Genomic DNA, 23,216 nt, shown 5'->3' with positions numbered 1-23,216 from the left:
AAGAGAAACAGTATCGTTGGGAACGTCGCTAGAGTCCTACTTGCTTTCAGCAAGAACCAGGAAAAAAAAAGAACGACTATATTATATTTCCATCTTTGTGGTAGGCGGAGCCTTTTTTTAGTTCCAGTCAAAGGAAGTAGAGGGAGAAACGGCGTTCTTAGGCGCCATCTTTCATAAGGGCAATTTGGGACGCCATCTTGGATCAGGGCATCATTTTGAGGGGTTTCCAAGTGGAGTTTGGGACATTTCTGGGCGTACGTGGATCTGAGTATATTCCTTTGTATTAGCGTCAACAATACTCTGAAGATCTTATAGCTTCCAGTTTACCTCATTTGTGTGACTATTTTGATTACCATTTTCCTGGGTGTATACCCAGAATGATTTTGGAATAGTGAAAACACCCAGAATGATTTTGGAATAGTGAAGTGTAATAGGTAGAATTCAGATTCTGAAGTCATTCGGACCCTGAACTGACACCCTTTTGTTTTTTGTTTTTTTTTTTTCTTTTGTTTCTTTGTTTTTTTCTTTGAGATAAGGTCTCTTTACATAGTCCTGAACTGCCTGTCCTACATAAATCATGCTGGACTCAATACACGAGATCTCCCCCCAACCCCTAACTGCTAGGATTAAAGACATGCCACCACACCTAGAAACGGCCATTTCTTGACTCTGAGATCTTTGATAAGCATTTTTACTTAGTTACAACTTAATCTCCTCAATGTCCCTGTAAAATTCGAATGCCAATTCACCTTCACCAAATTAGTGGATTGAATAAATTCAAGAGTTTTTAAGCATACAAATCTAGCCCAATTCCTGGCATTAGTTGAACATTATGTAAATACAGTTTTCTCTTCCCCATTTCTTGACCACCGTGAACCCAGTTCTACTTTCTAGCCACAGGTTTCCATGACAACTGAGGAAGAATATCTAAATAAGAAAAAACGAGATATGTACATTTTGGCAACAAATGTGATCCCTTTCACCCAAAACTTTAATAAAAGTAAGTACATACACAATTTAAAAGTAAAAAAAAAAAAAAAATCAGCTTTTATTATCAAACAGCCACCATTGCTAAATGGGACCTGTAGTCCCAGCTTGAGTAGAGACAGTGGTAGGGCCAAAGTGACAAAATTTTCTTTTCCTAAAATGGGAGGAGGTTATTCTAATGGAGGTTATTCTAATGGGGAAAAGAAACATCAGTGAGATCTGTATAGGACCTCTTCTGTAAAACAATTGAAGGCAGAGATGTCATCCATTCTCTTCAGCAAACACTGAGGACTTTAAAGAACTTCTTGGATATATGTTTCTCCTACTCTGAAACTAAAGAGGGTCAGGAGATGGACAAAAATCTGGGAACAAAACAGGGGTGAGCTATTCTATATCTGGTCCTATATCTCCCACATCTACCCTAGACTTCTGTGAACAGAAGTTCACAGTCTTAGAAGAGGGCGGGAGTTTGTCTGGAATTCCCCCTCTGTATTAAATTTAGAATAAAAACCGTAAGCTTCTACCTTCCCTATGTTTTGGCTAATAACACAGTTCCATGGAAACAAGATCTTTTATATTCCTTAAGACTCTGCTAAGACATAAGTGCTTTTTGTGTCTAACACAAACTCAAGTACACCCACCAAGGCAGTGCCTCCTAAGGTCAAAACAAGTAACTGGAGGACCCAAGCCTATGGAATTAGACATCACAGCTGCTAAGGCATCAAAGATAGTTAGGCAAGTACTCCAGAGATTGGTGATGATTTCTTGGTCCTTCTTGTCCAGTCTTCATCACACCCTTTCATCTTTCCCATGATTGGTCTGTGTTTCAAATGCATATGTCTGGCGCTGAGGGACCACAAGAGGTACAGCAGGGTGAAGCTCTCTAGGGGGCAGACTAAACCGACTCCTGGGCTCAGACCCTTCTATGGCATCAGGTGGGAGCTCCAGACAGCTAAAGGGCCGGGAAGAATGGGCAGGGATCATGCTACAAGGAGAGGTTCTGGAATTGAGGCTATAATCCCCACCTCCAGTACAGGTCTGGGTCCGCCGAACTCCCTGAGCTTCGGTCCTCTGGCGTTCCCGGGCCAGGGCCACAGCAGCATCAAAAGAAAGACTACCTCCATTCCTCCAGGAAGCTCGAGAACTCCATTTTTCTCCAGGAGTCCCATCAAGCCTACCAGGCCTTGGACATGGGTTTGCTGGTGCTATGTGGATCTTGCTACACATTGCACTGGGCATCTTGGCAAACTGTGGTTTGGGGGGCACTACAGGAACAGAACGGACCTGTCGGACCTGAACTAGGGTGGAAGCCAGACGCATGCCCACACCACCAGTTGACCCACAGGGACAAGAATACATGTCACATGTCTCAGGGTTGAGCTGTCCCTCAGCCTCCATCCCTTCCATTTCAGATGGCTGTACGGGGGCTTGTTCCATTTCAGAGGTTTCATTGATTTCTTCTGTGCTGGCAACCCTCAGTAACTCGACACCTGGCCCTTCAGAGAGGCCCCCCTCTTCTAAGTGGACACCAACACCTCTCATGCCTTCAGTTTCTACATCTATGCTTTTTTGTTCCTTGCTGTTATCCACTTCCTTCCCATTATCACCTTCTTCTGGACTTCTACTGTCTTCACCGTGTCCTTGGTCTTCTCTTGACTTATGGTCACTCTTCCTCCTCAGTCTGATATCACCCTCTCTGCCTTTCTCAGCCTCATGTTTATGAATAACAACCCAGCTCTCCTCAGGAACCAGGTATTCCTGGGGCATATGCTCTGGATCCAGCTCAGATTCTACTGGGGTGTCCTCTCCTTTCTCGGCTCCTCCTTTTCTCTCGATCTCTCTCTCCTCATCTCTACCCTGTTCTCTTGTTTTGCCCATATCCTTGATCTCCTCTATACTTTCAGCCTCTTGACCTTTGGAATTTTCTTCCTTGGCCTCTAGCTCTTCCCCATTCCCTTCTTCCAAACTACCCATCACCTCTTGGCTTCTTTCAGCCTCCCCTCCTTTCTCATCAGGCTTTCCAGCCTCAATCTCAGTCTCTGGAGCTGACTCGGCTTCTTCCCTGTTATCTGATGTGCTTTGGGGCTCAGCCTCTGTGTCCTGCCCAGTTTCCCAGCATGCCTGTTCTTCTTCAGCCTGTGTTGGAGATTGTTTCCCACACCTTGCTGTCTCTTCCTCCAGACTCCCTACACCTTCCCAGTTGATGGGTTTAGGCCCCAGAAGGGGACTCAGATCATCATAGGCACTCAAGAAGACTTCTTCCCCATAGTCCTCTTCTACGTCAGGACTAGCAGAATCAAGGGAACAGCAGTTAGGAGCCAGGACATATTGTGCATCATCCAGAGACAGATCATCCAGGGGTGGCTCCACAGAGAACTCTTCCACCTGTAGGCATAAGATTGTGGCTAAGGACCAGGTAGCTCTATCCACTTTCTGGGCTATACACTACTCTTAGACCCAACGTATCTCCTCCTTACCTGAGGCCCAACTCTCAGGAGCTCCTCCAGGTAGCCCATCCCAGGGTCATCCTCCCCAAGGGAGAAAGCTGCTGCTCCTGCTGCTCCTGCTGCTCCTGTTGCTTCTGCGGCTTCTGCCTTGGCCACCTCCCTATCCTCCACCCCCACCCACTCAGGCTCTGAGCTGCTCAAATCCTCTAGGAAGGAGAAGGAATCCTGCACCTCCTGGGACAAGGAGTCCTCCAGGGCAGGAGCCATGTCCATAGGGCTCAAGTCATCCAGGGGGCCTGGGACTGATCTTGCCTCTGATTTCTCATCTGTTGAGAGAAAGATGGTTCCAGGAATCAAGAACTCTTCCATTGTTCCCATCCCCATCTCCTAAGTGTTGGATTACAGATGTAAGCCTTCATACCAGGTTTCTGTGCTGCTGGAGATCACACCTTGTGCTTTGTGCATCCCAGGCAAGCATCCTACCAACGGAGCACATCCTTCGATCCTTATCCTTGTATTGTATGTAATAAAACCGAAGCTCAAAGCAATGTGTCCGAGGTCACACAGCTAATATGTGGTACAGACAAAACCTGAACTTCCGTGTACTTAATTGTCCCACTTATGTCTGCCCTATCCAACCTCAGCGTTTCTCATCAGAGACCCCATGGGATGAGGAATGGGAGCATGGGTCAGATTCTAGCTTTGCTTCTTCCTACCTGACTCAGTAGTAGTAAACTGTTTGAGATGACTCTCGGGCTCCACTGTTGTAATGTGAGAATAACAGTACTCATATCTTCATACTATGAAAGAATGAAGTGAGCCAATGTTCCCCTATGCTCAGTACATGTTGATAAATAAATGTTGGCTAGCTCTTAGAATCCTGGCTGTCCTGGAACTCACTCTGTAGACCAGGCTGGCCTCAAACTCAGAGATCCGCTTGCCTCTGCCCTCCAAGTGCTGAGACTAAAAGCCTGTGCCACCACCGCCCAGCTTTGCAGTGACTCTTTTTTTTTTTTTTTTTGGTTCTTTTTTTCCGGAGCTGGGGACCGAACCCAGGGCCTTGCGCTTCCTAGGTAAGCGCTCTACCACTGAGCTAAATCCCCAACCCCTGCAGTGACTCTTAACATCAGCTCTTGACTTACTCATGTTTACCAAACTCCTTCATGTGTCTGGCACACAGCCCTATTCTTGGGATAAATCAGTGGATTGAAGCCTGGCAGAGATTCCACTCTGAGGACTTTATATAACATGATAATATGATATGGGTTCCCAAACTCCAAATCTAGGCAGGCAATATCACACAACAAAAAGCCTAAGAGCTGAAGTCTCTGACCTCCCAAGCCTACATCCTCAGTCCAGAACTTTAATCTAAATTTTTAGACCCCTTCCCAGCCCTAGGCAATCTCCAAGTTCTCACCTGGGGGGCCAGGGCCAAGGCCTGGGCCTGGGCCAGGACCTGAAGCAGGGCTTGGCCGGGCTTGTAGAGCAGGGCACTCAAGGCCACGGGTGAGCCTGACCAAGGAGACGTTAGAGATGATGTTTGGAGGTACACTGAGGATAGAGGTTATGTGCAGAGGGAGGTTGACGTTGTAGGGGTCTGAGATGTGGACACCAGCACAACGCTCGGCTCGACTGCTACCTAAGGCCCGAACAGCCGACCGCCCAGCTTGTGGAGTTCCTGGCTCAGAATTTGCACTACCCAGTGCCTCTGCTTCGGGCTCCTGTTCACCTTCTGCTGCATCCATAGAACTATTCTCCAAGCTCTCAATCATCAGTGAGCTTGGCTGAGAACTGCTGGAGCCCACCAGCCCCTCTGGCTCTGTAGAAGAGAAGGTCGGGCAGTCATTAGCCTCAGCCTCAAAGGGTCTTGACAGCTCATGCAAGACTTCATCTGCTCTGTTTTCTTAGATTCTAGAGGCAGAATAAGTGGAAGGTACCAGACCCAGCTCCCTTAGCCACTACTGCAACTTATCCACCCAGTCAGCAGAGCAAAGGTCACACATGCCTGACGGATCTTCTTCCTCTCTGTAAATATGGTCACCAGCTACCACTACCACACACATGCATGCGTGTGTTTACACTCCCCTACATACACATACCCAGAGTCTCCACATACAAATACTCATGAATAACTCAGAGATTAGACAATAGTTTCATCACCATAAAACTTGGCATCTATCTCCACGACTGGTATATTAATAGGAACTTGATTTTTTTTTTAAATTACTGGGCATAGTTGGCTACACTTAGAAACCCATAGGCCTTTGCTGCTGTTGTCACGGCGCGCGCACACACACACACACACACACACACACACACACACACACACACAGCCACTAAGACCCATACTCACCGTCACTGACTCCAGCAGCAGCACTCAGTGAGTCCATGCTCTTAGCAGGTCGCAGTGTCCCCTTACTGGATTTTTCTTCTGAAAATATGGATGTACATAGCACCAGGACTTTGAACACATTCAGCAGAGTCCTCTTCCCCCACCATCCCAGACTTACCCCTGTCCTCAGTCCTCAATGGAAGTTTACGTTTTGTCTCGTGTCCAGAGCGACCCAAATTGAAGATAGAGCGCCATTTCCTGACCTTCAATGACCCCTTTCTCCTGCAGATAATGGAGATACGATTAGGAGTGCAACCTGAAGACCAGTCAAGGGAAGGAGTCCCAGGTAGGAGACCTTACTTGTGTTCTGCAATCTCAATGATAGTATGGTACGGTCGGATCTGTGGCGGTCCATCCCCAGCCTGCAAGATGCTAGGCAAGTGGTAGGAAAGAGGTGTGGGCATGAGGTCCTCAGCGCTGCCTGAGGCCCGGGCCCCTGGAAGTGATTTCCATCCACTCTCCAAATCTACACCAGCTAGGAAAACGAAAAGAATTGGTCAGTCAAAAACAGAGCCAAGAAAGGAACCTCAAGTCCCCAGTCCATCCCTACCTCACTATCTACCAAGCTAAAGGTATATTCAGAGGCTCTTGGAGATAGACCCTCTGTATCCATTTCAGAAGGGTGTTCTCATGAACAAAAGGGACCAGGAGATCCCAAGTGGTAATGCAGAGGCCAAACTGTATGCTACAATGACAGTAGAAAGAGCCTGCTCAAACCCTAGCTGTATTAATATCTCTCCGGGGTTCTCTGTATATAACTATCACCTACTTCTCTCTGTGAGAGACACGTTCTTCCTACCCACAAAATGAGAGATCTGAATCAAATGACTTTGAGGCTCTCTACACTCGGTCTTAATTAAAAGGTCACAAAACAACTAAAGCTCTCTATCACATGATTCCCCTGGCAGACAGTGGTGATATGTAATGGGCAGAAAGGATACTAACCAGAGAGGGAATCACCCCTAAAGAGCTGGTCCACATGGGTGAGGATGAACTCCACAACAATGGACTGCACACGAACCTCCATGAATGCTGCTGTCCCATTGAAGCCCGAGGCTTCTATGTCCTTAGACCTGTGAAGATGTGGAGTTGGTCCCTCTCATGTCTCAAAACACTTTTCCTATCTAAAGTCTTCCTGAAACATATGTGTGTGTGTGTAAACATGTATGTACATATATGCATATGTATAATATGAATATGCATGTATATATACACATATGTGCTGTGTATTACATACATACATAAATATATGAATATATGACATGATCTCATTATATTACTGTGGCTAGCCTTGAACTCACAAAGATCCACCTGCCTCTGTTTCCTAAGTGATAGTGTTAAAGTATGTTACAAAATGTCCAGCCTCTGAAATACTCTAATCTCTCCTGCTCTCCTTTCCTTGTCCTTACCTCCAGTTCTACCTCATAAGCCATATGTATGATTCAAGCTGAAATGTCAAGTCTCCCAGGAAAGCCATCTTAAACACCCTCAAGTAATATCTACTTTCCTTTCACACTTTTTGCACTGTAGCACAAAAGGCAGGCTATGACAATTGGTATAATTAATAATGCTTTGTGCTGAACTGATGTACAGGACAGTTCTTTTTTTTTTTTTTTTTTAAAGATTTATTTTATTTATTATATATAAGTACACTGTAGCTGTCTTCAGATACACCAGAAGAGGGCATCGGATCTCTTTACAGATGGTTGTGAGCCACCATGTAGTTGCTGGGAATTGAACTCATGACCTCTGGAAGAACAGTCGGGTGTTCTTAACCACTGAGCCATCTCTCCAGCCCAAGATAAGTCCCAAACAACTCCTCTTTTTTTTTTTTTTTCCCGGAGCTGGGGATCGAACCCAGGGCCTTGTGCCTGCTAGGCAAGCGCTCTACCGCTGAGCTAAATCCCCAACCCAAGGACAGTTCTTGAATAGATTGCAAGGATGTTTGCTCAACAAATGGTTGACAAAGACCAACATTCTAGTTCCTGAACTCCACAACACAGTGTAAGGAAACAGAGGTCTTGCTCTTAAGAACTTCACTTTGTCTCAGAGAAGTCCCAAGTTGGTGAACTTTATACTACTTGGCTACTGCTGAACTTTCCTGTCTTCTGGGTTTATGAGATGTCCAACCCCTTCTCCAGTGCGCCCACACAACCACATCCATCTGTGTACATCTTGCTACAGCAAGGTAAGCCTCCCAGAAGCTTCACACTGCTTAGATATGCACCTACCTCAGCAGGTTGGGGGCCCACACAATCGCCAAATTGCGGGCATGCATGTTGGTTTGGGCACTAAATGAGGCCATGTGGACCAAGTGGCGCATAAGGAACTCCAGCGTCCTGAAGGAAGGAAGGAAGGAAGGAAGAGATTATCTAAAATATACTCTGAGCAGGGTTTAGGCTGAGACTTGAAAGCTGGGAAGGACAGGCAAGGCTTGGGCCATAGGTAGGGTGAGGGGACATCTCTGGAGTGCAGGAGGTGGAGCCTCACACACCTGTAGTTTGGGACAGGGAGTTCTTGAAGTACTTCTAGGATCTTGACCAAGCGTTCTGGCTCTAGCTGCACAGCCACTGCCTCCTAATTGGGAACAAAGGTGTAAGTAGGAGCCATTGACTCAGACTTGACCCTGTTCTCAGAGCTCCAAGTCAAACTCTTAGGGACGATCTGTGCTATATTCCACAATGGCCTCACCTAGATCTTCAAGGCATCATAAAATAGTAAAACACCTCTGCCTGAGTATGATAGTGCATGCCTATGGCCCAACACTCTAGCGGTAGATGCAGAAGCTAGAAAACAAGGGCAAGGAATTAGCTTCATGCTACAGTGCTGGCCTTGCATGCCCAAGACATGGTTTGAGCCCCAGAATTCTGCCCAGGAGGAAATCCTAGGACCAAAAATGACTGCTAGATCTTACGTCTACACTTAATAGTCTGTCTTATGACCTTGATCTACTCATTATCATTCCCCAGCCTCAGTGTCCACTTTGGTACAGCTCTGGAACTAGACTTCAGAGCTGTTTAAAGGTGTCTAGGGAGGTGACCCCTCCAGGCTAGGCTGGATGGACTGAGCAGGATGTAGTTGCTATTCAGAGTCTCCGCATAGTTGCACTCAATAAAATGCACACCCTTTCGGCAAGTAGATAAGATTCTGCTATGCTGTCCAGCCTGGACTCACACTCTATTTTCCAGAAATCCTCTTGCCTCAACTCCCCGAGTAGCTAGAACTTTATTTTTAGAAATATTACTCAAATCAGGATACCATTTTTGCTGTATGTCTTCTCCTCCAAAGCTGTTAGACAGTTGATGGAAGGACATTCCTGAAAATGTTTTTACCATGTGAACAGCTTCCTTGTTCTCTTAAGTGTAGGGAAACTCTGGTCTAGGTGCTTTCCAAGGCCTCTTGGCTCTGACAACCTGCCCTTTATCTCCCAAGTTTTACTACTGTGCTGTGTGTGGTCTGCAGGCCTTCCGGGAAATACACCAATAGGGAGAAAATGAAGATGAGTGGGACTAGTAGATCTGGGGAGGAGCAATGTTCTTCCCAGTCATACTTCACTGTCACTCACTATCACTAGTGTTGGAGCATCACAGTATTGGTACATGCCCAGTGGGCTTTTGCATCACCGGCTTCAACCCATCATGGCATTTCCAAGATAGCCATTCCACTAGGACTGTGGCTGTCATGGGGCCCATCTGGGATGTCAAAACTGAAGTGGTTGCCCTTGAACCCTGTCTTCCACCCTTCCACCTCTCAACTCACAGCAAATTTGTCATAGAGCCGGTAAGTGAGGAGGGGATCTGGTAGTTCTCTGAAATAGGCCTTGCACAAGGAGGAGACACAGTGGATGTCCTGGAGGTAAACGTCCCGCCGCAGGTCTGGCTTCCTCTCAGCCTCAAACTCCTGCCTGGGGAGGTACAGGGGGCTCAGGAGTGGTAAAGGTGAGACAGAGGATAGATATGTAGGGAGAAGCAGGAGCTATAGAGGTCGTGGTTCAACATAAGTGAGACTTGAAAGGAGAATGTTGGGAGGTACATATACATATATATATACATTATATATATTAAAAACTGGCATATTTACATATATTTCCTATGTATGTCAACAAATATTAGGAATTGCATAAGTGGATATGTAGATGTGAATATAGGAATGGGTGTAAGTAGGTAAGTGGATCTGTGCATGACCAACCAGGCATATATGATTAGTAACAAAGGGGTATGTAGGAATCAGTAGACACGGGAGTGTACCTAAACATCTTTCCCTTTTCCTTTCCTTTTGTTCCTTCTTTCTTTTTTGAGAAAGGATCCCACTGTATAACTCCGGGTGGCCTGGAACTCAATGTATAAACCAAGCTAACCTCTGACTCACAGAGATCCATCCACCCCATGAAGGCTGGCATCCACGCTGTGTGCCACTATGCTTAGCCTGGGTATAATGCTTAAAACAAACATGTTAAGTCTTCATGGTCTTGATTAGATTAGCCAACAGTTGCTCAGTCTGATACCCATCTTACCAACAACCAAAAGAAAAAAAATAGATAAAACGATACCACAGATTCTCCTGAGAAAGACGGGTTTCCTCGAATTTGAGATTAGCTTATGCTGCAGAAGGAGTTCTAGGCCAGTTTGAGTAAGACTGAAGAAAAAGAAAAGAGAAACCAAGACAAGGGGCTAGGGAGCTATCTCAGTGGATAAAGCGCTTACCACACAAGCATATGAATCTGAGTTCAGATTCCCAGCACCTAAATAAGAAGTCAGGCATAGCAACAGAAGCCTGTAAGCTCAGCACTGGGGAAACATATACTGGGGATCCCAGGAGCTTGCCGGCCAATCTGTCTAGCCAAATCTGCAAGTTTCAAGTTCAGCAAGATAGCCTGTCTTCAAACAACAAGAATAGCAATAATGTAGAGGGGACTGGAGAGATGGCTCAGTGGTTAAGAGCACTGACTGCTCTTCCAGAGGTCATGAATTCAGTTCCCAGCATCCACATGGTGGCTTACAACCATCTGTAATGAGATCTGATGCTCTCTTCTGGTGTGTCTGAAGACTGATCACTCATAAGCAAAATAAATAAATAAATAAATATAAAAATATGGGGGCTGGAGAGATGGCTCAGAGGTTAAGAGCACTGACTGTTCTTCCAGAGGTCATGAATTCAGTTCCCAGCATCCACATGGTGGCTTACAACCATCTGTAATGAGATCTGATGCTCTCTTCTGGTGTGTCTGAAGACTGATCACTCATAAGCAAAATAAATAAATAAATATAAAAAATATGGGGGCTGGAGAGATGGCTCAGAGGTTAAGAGCACTGACTGTTCTTCCAGAAGCCCTGAGTTCAAATCCCAGCAACCACATGGTGGCTCACAACCATCTGTAATGGGATCTGATGCCCTCTTCTGGTGTGTCTGAAAACAGCTACCATGTACTTATAATGAATAAATAAATAAATAAATAAATAAATAAATAAATAAATAACATGAATTGGGGTTGGGGATTTAGCTCAGTGGTAGAGCGCTTGCCTAGCTAAGTGCAAGGCCCTGGGTTCAGTCCCCAGCTCCGAAAAAAAGAAAAAAAAATACATGAATTTAAAAAATAAAGTGAAGAGTGATTTCAAAAGACAAGTAACATTGACCTCTGACCTCCACACAAATGCACACAACCAATACATCTTTACCTATAACACAAGAAAGAAGAAAGAAAAGAAACATTTATATGTCAAAAGACATTATCAGTAAAATGAACCCTGGGTTCAAAATCCCCATTACCACAAAGAAGAGAAGGAGGAAGAAGAAGAAGAAGGGAAGGGGGAGGGAAAGACAACCCACAGATGGGGAGGGAAGAATACTGCTCACACACTCCTGATTAAAGTCTAGTATTCAGAACATACAATCTTGTCACAACTCAATGAGTTAAAAACTGAAATGTAAGTGCAAGCATACAATTTGAACAGGCATATCTCGGAAGAAGTACGTGAAAGCTGTTCGGCTTCATCCACATCTGGGGAGACACATACATAAGTCACAAGGACACACCCACCATGATAACTACAACCAAAAAGACACAGTAACAGAAGTTGGCAGGGATGTGGAGAAATTGGAACCTTCATCTATTGCTGCCGGGGATGTAAGTGGTCCGGGGATGTAAGTGGTCCAGGGATATAAGTGGTCTGGGGATGTAAGTGGTTCTGGGATATAAGTGGTCCAACTGTTAAGGAAAACAGTCTGGGAGTTACGATTAAAAGTTCAGTACGAAGTTACCATATGGCTCAGCAATTCCACTCAGGTGTACACTCATAATAACTGAAATTACGCCCACAACAACTTGCACATATTTGTAGCACAATCATTTGGAATAACCAAATGGTGGAAACCTGGACAACCATCAACTGATGAATGAGTTTAAAGAAATGCTGTGTAGCTCTGCCAGGGGATTGTATTCATCTATAGAGAGCAGTGAAATGCTAGCACATGCCATGGGGTGCGTGAACTTTGAAAGAACTCAGAGTGAAGAGCAGACTTAGAAAAACAAATCGTTTCATTGGTTTGTATGAGACGTCCAGGACAGACAGATCCATACAGACAGGAAGTCATCCAGGGATAGGTGCCGAAGAAAAGAGTTTCTTTGAAGGGTGGCGACATGCTCTGGATGTGCCGTGGTGATGGTTGCAGTGTTGTGAATAAATGTACTGCAATGACCGACTCAGAGATTTGTAAATGGTGAATGCTATAGTATGCAAATCGTGTGTGTGTGTGTGTGTGTGTGTGTGTGTGTGTGTTAAATGCAGATTGTGTATATGTGAGAATGGACAGTGCATGTGTGTTGGGAGAGTGAGGAGCTTGGGTCCCCACTTCACCTGACCAGACTTTAGATCCTCTCCATGGAGTAGTACCTAACATCTAGACTCTTCCTCCCACTTCCCCTCACGCCTCCTCCAGCTCTCTCTAGCAGCTTTACCTTGGCTCCCTGGCCTCCTGCCCACAGAGTCTGCCTGCTCTGACTCACCGGAGCTTCTGGATGTTAGAGGAGACCCCTGAGAGGCGGTAGATTCCATCCACCACTCCATACTCTTGCACAAACTCTGCACAGCTCCGTAGCACCTGGGGCACTGGGGACATAGAAGGCAGAAAAAAGAAAGAAAATGTTTCTAGCTTCTCGGCTAAAGAATCTGAGAAATGGAAGCATCACAAAAGAGGCTTCACTAAGATTAAGGGTAAAGCTTATTAAATAAATTAAAAAAAAAATAAACCCAACCCTCACTAGAAAGGTTCTTACAGGTGAACCTATCTTTGTGTAATATTTCTATCCCTTGGTCCTGGAGTACAGCATAAACGCCTGTACTGAGGAGGAACTGACTGCTACTCAATATTAACCCTCTCGGTTCTCTTTTCAAAACTCAATGTTTTTTATCTGAGACAGGGTTTCTCTGTGTAGCCCAAGCTATCCTAGAACTCCCTATATAGACCAGGCTGCCTCAAACTTACAGAGAACAGCCCGCCTCTACCTCCCAGGAATGAGCCTCCACTGCCTGACTCATTTGTTTGCTTTTGAGACAGGTTTCAGAGATCTGGGGCTGGCCTTCAACCCATAGAAGAGGATGACCTTGAATTTCTGATCCTCCTTGGGATTACAGGTGTGCTCCATGGCATGCTGTTTGTTTCTGAGACTTTGACCTACCCTAGGATGACCTTTAACTCGTGACTGAATTCCTGATCCTACCGCTTCCACTTCCTGAAAGCTGAGGTATAAGCAAATGCCCCATATTTGGTTTATGTGATACTGGGAACCACACCTAGGGTCTGTGCATGCTAGGCAAGCACTCTGCCAAACCAAGCTACTTCAGTCCCTCCTTTTGTGATGGTATACTCAGTCCTATATCCAGTTTATTATTTGTGGTTTAAAGAAAACGGTGGGCTAGAGTTGTAGAGCAATAAACCACTTTCTACAATAGCCTTGCATTCTATTTTAACCCTAAATACATTCAACGCTTATGTGTAAATTCAGATAGCAAAACCATAAAAATTAGCTTAAAAATAAATAATTAAGGGGTTGGGGATTTAGCTCAGTGGTAGAGCGCTTGCCTAGCAAGCGCAAGGCCCTGGGTTCGGTCCCCAGCTCCGAAAAAAAAAATAAAATAAAATAAAATAAAAAAAGGGCTGGAGAGATGGCTCAGCGGTTAAGAGCACTGACTGCTCTTCCAGAGGTCCTGAGTTCAATTCCCAGCAACCACATGGTGGCTCACAACCATCTGTAAAGAGATCCGATGCCCTCTTCTGGTGTATCTGAAGACAGCTACAGTGTACTTATATATAATAAATGAATAAATCTTATATTTTAAAAAAATAAATAAATAAATAAATAAATAATTAAGCTGGGTGTGGTGGCAAATGCCTTTAATTCCAGGACTTGAGAGGCAGAGAGGCAGGTGGGTCTCTGAGTTTAAAGCCAGCCTGGTCTATAAAGTGAGATCCCAGAAAACCAGGGCTACATGGAAAGACCTTGTCTCAATAAAAGCAACCACCACCACCACCACCACCACCATCATAATCATCATAATCACCACCACCACCATCACCACCACCACCACCATCATCATCATAATCATCATAATCACCACCACCACCACCACCACCATCATAATCATCATAATCACCACCACCACCATCACCACCACCACCACCACCATCATAATCATCATAATCACCACCACCACCATCACCACCACCACCACCATCATCATCATCATAATCACCACCACCACCATCATCATCATAATCATCATAATCACCACCACCACCATCACCACCACCACCATCATAATCATCATAATCACCACCACCACCATCACCACCACCACCATCATAATCATCATAATCATCATAATCACCACCACCACCATCACCACCACCACCATCATAATCATCATAATCATCATAATCACCACCACCACCACCATCATCATCATAATCATCATAATCACCACCACCACCACCACCACCACCATCATAATCATCATAATCACCACCACCACCATCACCACCACCACCACCATCATAATCATCATAATCACCATCACCACCACCACCACCACCATCATAATCATCATAATCACCACCACCACCATCACCACCACCACCACCACCACCATCATCATAATCATCATAATCACCACCACCACCATCACCACCACCACCACCACCACCATCATCATAATCATCATAATCACCACCACCACCATCACCACCACCACCACCACCACCATCATCATAATCACCACCACCACCATCACCACCACCACCACCATCATCATAATCATCATAATCACCACCACCACCATCACCACCACCACCACCACCACCATCATCATAATCATCATAATCACCACCACCACCACCATCATCATCATAATCATCATAATCACCACCACCACCATCACCACCACCACCACCATCATCATAATCATCATAATCACCACCACCACCACCATCATCATCATAATCATCATAATCACCACCACCACCATCACCACCACCACCGTTGTCGTCGTCGTTGTCCTCGTCATCGCCATCATCATTACCACCACCACCACCACCACCACCACCATCATCATCATAATCATCATAATCACCACCACCACCACCACCAAACCAGTCTTATTTGACTTTTATCCTTCACAGAAACTCCGAATACACCAGGGAGACAACACTTAAAGCAAGGCCAGGGAGATATGGCTTTGCAGGTCACCCACATAAAGAAGCCAGATGCAGTGGCTTGAATCTATAATCCCAGCGCTCCTACGGCATGATGGGAGGCAGAGACAGAGGAGCCACATGTAAGTTGGTGGGCCAGCTAACCTGGAGTACACTGTGTAGCAGCAGAAACAAGAGAGACCCTCCTCACAAGATGAAAGGCAAGGACCAACTCTCAAAAGCTGCCCGAATAGATAATAATTTTGAAAAGCAAAAAGTATAACAGGGGGTTGGGGATTTAGCTCAATGGTAGAGCGCTTGCCTAGCAACTGCAAGGCCCTGGGTTCGGTCCCCAGCTCTGAAAAAAAAAAAAGAAAAAAAATATTCAACTTTCATCTTTTTAAATTTTTAATTCTGCATGTGTGAGCGCCTGTGCACACAAGATTGCCCAACAGGAGTGCTGGGAACCGAACCCTGGTCCTCTGGAAGAGTAGCATGTGTTCTAATTGCCTCTAATTTGGATTTCATTACAGGAGTCATGGGAAGCACAGGTCTGCAACTTTGAAACTGACACTTCTTGTTGACATCAGCTATTACTCCAGAATTTTTAAGGGGGACAGCAATCTTTTGCAGCAGGGGAGTCAAAGTAAAAGTCTGGTCCCCAATTTGCTTTCATGAGAAAATGAGCATTGCTTGTCCAACTGAAATGGAACCCAGCCGAAGGTATCTTGAGGTATTTTTTTTTCTTTTTTTTTTTTTTTTTTTTTTTTTTTTTTCCGGAGCTGGGGACCGAACCCAGGGCCTTGCGCTTCCTAGGTAAGCGCTCTACCACTGAGCTAAATCCCCAGCCCCTCTTGAGGTATTTTTACCGGTAAGAAAGCTTGCTGTTATTCAGTTTGACACTGGAAAGTACCACGTCTGATCACGTGGTCAAGTGTGAGAGAAGAGAGCTGACTTCCACAGTTGTCCTTTGAGCTCCACACTGCCCTCCACAGCGCATGTGCGCCCACACATACACACACAAAATAAGTAAACACTTTTTAAAAGTGCAAAAGAAATTGTATGACCTCGTCTGACCCTGGGCCACCACTGTGGTACCAGATTAATCTCCTTAAAGATAATACGTGGTATTCCTCATGTTATCTTGACATAATATTAGCTGGGATAGAGTCTCAGGAACAACTACTGAATCCCACCTAGGGATAGCTATGAGTGCAACCTAACACAGAACTGTACAATGAGGTTCTTTCCGCCCTTGGAATCCTTGCCTACGTCAGCACCCAGCTGACTCCATCCACTGCTTATCTTCGCATTTGTTTTGTTCCTTTGTTTGTTTGGGTTTTTTGTTTGTTTTGTATTATTTTATTTTGTTTTGTGTTTGTTTGATTGGTTAGTTGTGGGTTTTTGGTATTTTTTTTTTTCTTTTTTTTCCGGAGCTGGGGACCGAACCCAGGGCCTTGTGCTTGCTAGGCAAGCGCTCTACCACTGAGCTAAATCCCCAACCCCGTTTGGGGGTTTGTTTGTTTGTTTGTTTGTTTTATTTCTTCATTTATTTGTCTGTTTCCACACAGGGTTTCTCTGTGTAACCCTGGCTGTCTTAGAACTCATGCTGTAGTCTTTGAACTTGGAGAATCACTTGCCTCTGCCTCCCAAGTCCTGGAATTAAAGGAGTGCGCCAGCACTGCCACCAGGCCCCATTGCTTATCTTAAACTAGGAGTACACAGAATGAAAAATAAAATAGGAGCTCCTCAGCCTAGGATATAAGACCTTCACAAACTAGGTCCTGACAAATTCCGTGACTCAGCCCTTTGCTAGTTCCTAAACAAGCCTGGGTACCATCCCTCATTGATGTGGTTTGGACGTGCTCTTTTCTCTCAAAGGTTTCTGTGCTAGAAGCCTGGTTTCCAGTGTGGTGATGTCTAGATGGGGAGACAGTTCAGAAGGCGGGACGTAGTGAATGATGATTAGGTCAGGGGGCTCAGGCTGGCCTTTTTTTTTTTTTTTTTTTTTTTTTTGGTTCTTTTTTTCAGAGCTGGGGACCGAGCCCAGGGCCTTGCGCTTCCTAGGTAAGCGCTCTACCACTGAGCTAAATCCCCAGCCCCAGGTTGGCCTTTCAAGATGCTCCTATCTTTTCAGGTTCTGGGATTATAACTGTTCCACCAAGCCTCCTAGTGCTACCTCTTTGGGGTAGGCTGGGCTTTGTGCAACTGGATCAGAGAGTGGGTTGTCATAAGCAATTCCACTCCACGCTCCTGTGCCCTTCTATATGCAGACACCTCATCATATTGTGAGGGGTTCCTTGCCAGGATGCCAACATGTGCTCTCTGAACCCCTCAGCCATTGTAGTCATGAGCCGAATCAACCTCTTCATAATTTCTCCATTTGAGGGGTTCTGCTGTAGCACAAAATTAAGGCACTTGTTTTATTCTCCTGTCTGGAAATACCTTCCCCTCCAATTGCCTGGTAAGCTATTCCTGAAAACACATCTCAAGCCTCACCTCCTAGCTGGGCAAAGTGGCACGTGTCTCTAGGGAGGCTGAGGCAGGAGAATCACTCGAGCCCAGGAATTCAGGGACAGCCTACAATGTAATGAGACCACCTGAAAACAAACAAACACAAAAAGTAAACAAGGGCTAGGGAGGGAGCCAGGCCTGCCTGGAAACCAAGAGGACTGGAGTTTATATCCCCAGAACCCATGTAAATGGTGGAGAGACTGGGATGCCTCAGAGTGATACTAGCAACATCAGCAAACTGTGGGTTTGACTGTGAGATCCTCCCCAAAATAAGATGGTGGAGAGTGATAGAGGAAGATCCAAAACACCAGTCTCAAATCTCCGCGTACATGTGTACCGCCACTGTGAACTCTGAACTCTTTGCATATATCGATAGTACAGTTCCCATGCTCCTTTGCTCATCTCAGTGTTATAATATTTTTTAAAAGCTGTTTTTAATTTGTATGCATACCACCTGCATGCAGTACCCGAAGTGTCCAGAAGAGGGCGTCAGTTTAAGATGGAACTGGAGTTACAGGTGGTTGGGAGCTACACTATGTGGGTGCTGGGAACTAAACCCAGGTCCTCTGCAAGAGTAGCAAATGCTCTGAACTGCTGAGCCGTCTCCTTAGCCTAATGTACTTACCACACTTTATTATAAGTGTGTTGTGTCTATGCCTCCTGATAAAAGGTGCTATCTCATCAGAGAATCCTATTTCTCTTTGAAGTGAAACACTGAATGTTTGTTAGATTATAAAGTGAACGAATTCAGAACTCACATCAGAACCATAGATGAGACCGGATAAAGGACATTGCCTTTGATGGAACACTGGGTCCTGTTCATTGGGACTCACTAGGGAAACTCCTCCACATGTCACTGTCAGGGAAAGCTGTGCTTCTTCTTCTTTTTTTTTTTTCTTTTTTTTTCCGGAGCTGGGGACCGAACCCAGGGCCTTGCGCTTCCTAGGTAAGCGCTCTACCACTGAGCTAAATCCCCAGCCCCAGCTGTGCTTCTTCTAAGCTGCCTTTGCTGTGTTCCCCGAACACATATGAGCCTCGTGAGTCTCATATGACTTTAACTACTAGGCAGTTCAAGGCCCACCCCTAGCAGCGACACAGAGCTATCTGGCACACATTTCTGGCTGCTGCCCTTCTTCCTTTCTCTTCACCCCAGCTTCTTCAGTCATTCATGCTGTTCATTGTGTAGGATCTCAGAAGCCATCCCGAGCTTTTCGTGGAATAAAGAATTGCAGAAAAGCAGGGCGAAAGATATAGACCCACCAGCAGCTTTCAGTTTCCTTCCTGTGACCTGGTTTTCAGATCCTTTCTCTCTTCGCTCATAACCAGAAGTTGGGTAAGCCAAGAAAAGAACCATGGAGGGTAAAAGACCCTGAAGGAAGGCTTCATGTTCAGGGCAGCGCATATGTTAGTGTGCACCATCCTTAGAATGAGGGACCTAGGACATTTGCACAATGTCCCTAGACTGAGTGGTTCCTGAAATTTGGGGCCCTTGTCACCTTTCCTCATCTCACTCCAGCCCCAGGCTTGTGGATTACTGTTCATACCTTCAAAGCTTGTTTGCATTTTCCCAGGATTCCCCTGTTCCTACCTCTCTGCACGGAATGCAGAGATGAGGCCAACCCCATTGTCAACGTTACCATTCTGCCATTGAATGCCTAATGCTACATCAACTCTTTCAGCCACCACATTACCCTGCTGATTCATAAATAGCCTGCTATCTGGGCCTGGTTAGTGCACACTAGTAATCCCAGAACTCAGAGCTGCACGGCACTGCTGTGTCTCAAAATAAATATATAAACATCAGTAGCCCACTTTCATCTTGGCCCCTACCTAGGTCAACCTGAACTAGGCTTCCCTCTCCTACTCTTCCCAGTTGATTTGGAACCCCTGGAGTAGGTCTGTACAGAAATGGAAGATCTCAAGGAACCTGAGCCATAAAGGAAATGGGCTAAGAGATAGCAGGGTCAGAGAGCTGGTGGAGCTGCAGATATAAATCAGAAAAATTAAGTCAGAGATACAGTCTAGAGACAAGATGGGGTAATGGAATCAAAATGACTAGAAGGAGATGGGCGGAGTCAAGGAAGAAGGACCTACAGTGAACCAGAAACCTAAGCAAGGCATCTAAGCATGTGTAGTAGGGCTTAGGGGAAGAAAAAGACCCATTTAGGGGAAAAGAGTTGGGGCACAGGTCTGAGATTGAGCAAGGAGGTAAAGGTAGAGAACACCAAGATGATAATATCTGGGAATATCAATTCAGCAGAAGTGGGTGATCTCCCCATCCGAGCCTTCATTCACTTACTGGGTCTTTGGCTAATGAGAAGCTGTTCTCAAGCAGCCTCTTCATCTAAATACTTCCTACCTCTCTGTGCTGGGAATGGAAAGGGGAGGGTTTCTGTGATGCTCTGCTAGCCAAGATTCACCTCTGGAACCTTGGACTCAGGTGAGGTTCTGCCGAGGGGCAGCAGGTGCCTCTCTCATGCTCTGGGACTCACTTGCCATCGGGAGCCCAGCCACCTTTCATTATCCCTGGATCTCTAGAGAGAATTCCCTTCACCTGCTGGGAATGGTGGACCAGAGGATCACAGAAGAAGAGTCTGGCTGTCTATGGGTCTCATGTTTTAAGACAGAGTTGATGCTGAAAATCTCAGGAAAGGGGAGAGAACCAGCATAAGGAGGCTGAACTCGGAATGCAGAGCCAAAAGAATATCATCCGCAATTAAGCCGTATGGTTATCTAGTGCTGGCTAGACGGCTCATCAGTTAAGGGGACGGACTACTGTTTCAGAGGACCTGGGTTCAGTTCCCAACACCCACAATGACAGCTAACAATTGTCTGGAACTCCAGTTCCAAAGAGAATCTGACATTCTCTCCTATCCTGTATGGGCACATCACACGTGTGCATCACAGACATTCATGCGGGCAACACGCACACATGTCAAATAAGAGTAAACATATCTCAAAAAATGTTTTCATCATCCACCTCAGAGGATAAAGGACACCTCCCATCAAGCCCTGGGACCCACATGGTAGAAAGAGAGAACCAGCTTCCAAAAGGTGTCCTCTTCACACATGCACCGTGGTACATGCAGACACACACACACACACACACACACACACACACACACACACACACATGACAAACAGTAAATATGACCTGTGAGATGGTTCAGTGGGTAAAGGTGCTTACTATCAAACCTGATGACCTGAGTTTGATCCCTGGGACCCACATGATAGGAGGAGAAAATCAATCCCCTCAAGTTGTCCTCTGACCTCTAGGTCAAGTTGCCTCTGACCTCTACACCCGCACAGGAACTAATGGGCCCCTCCCCAGTACATACACAGCATATCTAAATAAGCAGAGCGATCGCCCCTTTTTTGGAAAAGAATAATTATCTTGAGTGGGGTGGTTATAAAGGAGCCAAGCTCCGTGAGGAGAAGGCACAGGAAAGTCCACCTCAGCTGTTGTTGAACTATTGCTTAGGGCCTGGGCTTTTCCTTCATGGAGGCCAGTAGGGATGGGGCCCTCTGATGGAGGAGAAAAGGGGAAGGAGGTGTCTGGGGACACAAGGGCGGGGCCAAGAGCAGGAAATGAGCTGGGAACCACCACCACCCTCCCTTCTCTGCAGGCACCACAACCAGAGAAGGGGACAAAGAGGAAATGACAGATTGGGGTGGGGTGGGGTGGAGGGGGGCAGAATCGTGCCCTTTTTTTTTTTTTTTTTTTTTGTAAGTTGCTCAGCGGACTGAAAACAAGCTGGACAGTGTAGTCGGGACGGCTCTGATCAACTTCAGATCAAACTGAGTTATGGTTCTGAATAGCTACTGCATGCCCAGTACAGTGGGGAGCCTGCAGTTGTACCTGGGCCTGCTGGCTTCCAGGCCCATTGCAGAGTAAACTGGAGAAGGAGCGGAGGGAACTCCAGACAGGGTCCACACCCCTGTTTATTGCAATTTCCACTCCCAACTTCAAACCAGGGCTGAAGCTGTCTGGTTCACTTTTCCTGCATTCCCTGCAGCTTCCCCCCCCCCCCCCCCCCCGAGCCCTCTACAGCCAACCATTTGCCACCAACCGGCTTCTTTGCAAGCAATTTAAAGAAGAGCTTCACTCCTCCCACCCTCCTGGGGCCCAGCAAAGGTGCAGAAGGGCCAGGTCCTTGTCTCTTGGTGCTGTCCTCCAGCTAGGATACCTCCCTCTTCCCTCCCCAAGTTATATCCTCAGACTTGCTGGGCCCATTCCCACCTGTGCTCCACTTACTAGACCATCAACTAACTCTTCAGCCACCCTTCCAACATACGAGCTCCATTCCCCCGACCCTGCCCCCACTCTCCATCCTCTCATCTGATTCATCCACCTCTTCAGACTTTCCAAATTTCATCCCCCACCCAATCCTCTTCCCGACATGTTCTCTTGGTGTCCCCATCCTCAACTTCTCGGCTACCTGTTCCCTAACTATTACAGAAGGGCGCCTTTCTACCTCCTTCTCTGAGCCACATTTCCTGTCTTGCCTTTGCCTAGGTGTCATGGATGGTGGTCCTAGGTCACTGCCCCTTCCTTAAAAGCTGGTTCTGCCCAACGGAGAAAAGTGCTTGCATGGCATTACAGCCACCCAGCTGCCCGGTTCCAGTTGGCCTCCTTACCTTCCTGGCCGGACTGTTGTAGATGCTCCCGTAGGTCACACCCAAACACCCGTTCCTTGGAGCTGCCTTTCTTCTTTCCTTTTTGTCGAGACTTCATGGCCAGAGCCCCCCGGACCTCTGTCCCCCAAGACCTTTGACCTACCAGTCCCCCATGGAATCCCAGTCAGTAGTTGGGTTTGGCCCAGCCCCAGGGGGGCAGGGCTCCAAACTGGAGGTGGGGGGTGGCCTGGGCAAGAGACAGCAGAGCTTGCCTCTCAGGGCCCCTGGGGCCACACGGAAGTAGATATGGAAGAGGAAGCTACCAGAACCCTGGCATGAAGCTGTGTCTCGTGGCCAAGCTGAGCACTAGCCCTTCTCGTCCTGTGCAGCTCGAGGGGAGCAGGAAGCTGTGCAGCTCCTCAAACCCGCTTCCTGTTAGAGCATCTTTGCAACCACAGGCCCTCGGGTGGGGGAGGTAGCTGACATTCACATCCTCATCATTGCTGGGACTTCATCCATTGGTCACAGACGAAGGTGATGTCAGAACCCCGGGGTGGAGTAAGGGTGCCTGG

At 46.4% G+C, this 23,216-nt stretch overlaps 1 protein-coding gene across 2 annotated transcripts; it reads right to left on the bottom strand.

The window, feature by feature from the left end:
• Nucleotides 1-1,016: 1,016 nt before the first annotated feature.
• On the bottom strand, nt 1,017-23,121 carry Arhgap30 (Rho GTPase activating protein 30). 2 transcript variants are annotated; one of them, XM_063272545.1, is made up of 12 exons: nt 22,666-23,121; nt 12,830-12,932; nt 9,586-9,730; nt 8,321-8,403; nt 8,058-8,165; nt 6,772-6,899; nt 6,127-6,301; nt 5,945-6,048; nt 5,788-5,865; nt 4,852-5,253; nt 3,666-3,760; nt 1,017-3,372 (listed from the first exon to the last, which is right to left on the bottom strand). In XM_063272545.1, the coding sequence occupies exons 1-12, from the start codon at nt 22,760-22,762 to the stop codon at nt 1,777-1,779; spliced, it is 3,114 nt and encodes a 1,037-aa protein (XP_063128615.1). In that variant the 5' UTR covers nt 22,763-23,121; the 3' UTR covers nt 1,017-1,776. The 2 variants fall into 2 exon arrangements, with proteins under 2 accessions (XP_063128615.1, NP_001102547.1); NM_001109077.1 differs by having other exon boundaries at nt 1,494-3,372; nt 3,465-3,760; nt 22,666-22,836.
• Between the last annotated feature and the right edge of the window lie 95 nt (nt 23,122-23,216).

This window comes from Rattus norvegicus, chromosome 13 (assembly GCF_036323735.1).
Source record: "Rattus norvegicus strain BN/NHsdMcwi chromosome 13, GRCr8, whole genome shotgun sequence".
In the NCBI taxonomy this organism is placed as follows: domain Eukaryota; kingdom Metazoa; phylum Chordata; class Mammalia; order Rodentia; family Muridae; genus Rattus; species Rattus norvegicus.
The sequence above is the reverse complement of the archived record's forward strand: the minus strand, read 5'-3'. Positions and strand labels throughout refer to the sequence as shown.

Bases quoted from the DNA above. Each gene is read 5' to 3' on its own strand.
- Arhgap30 (NM_001109077.1), bottom strand. From the start codon at position 22,762: ATGAAGTCTCGACAAAAAGGAAAGAAGAAAGGCAGCTCCAAGGAACGG. The intron at 6,049-6,126 runs GTAAGGTCTCCT...CATTATCTGCAG, and splicing joins ATTGAGATTGCAGAACACAA to GAGAAAGGGGTCATTGAAGG. The intron at 5,866-5,944 runs GTAAGTCTGGGA...CCATATTTTCAG, and splicing joins ATTGAGGACTGAGGACAGGG to AAGAAAAATCCAGTAAGGGG.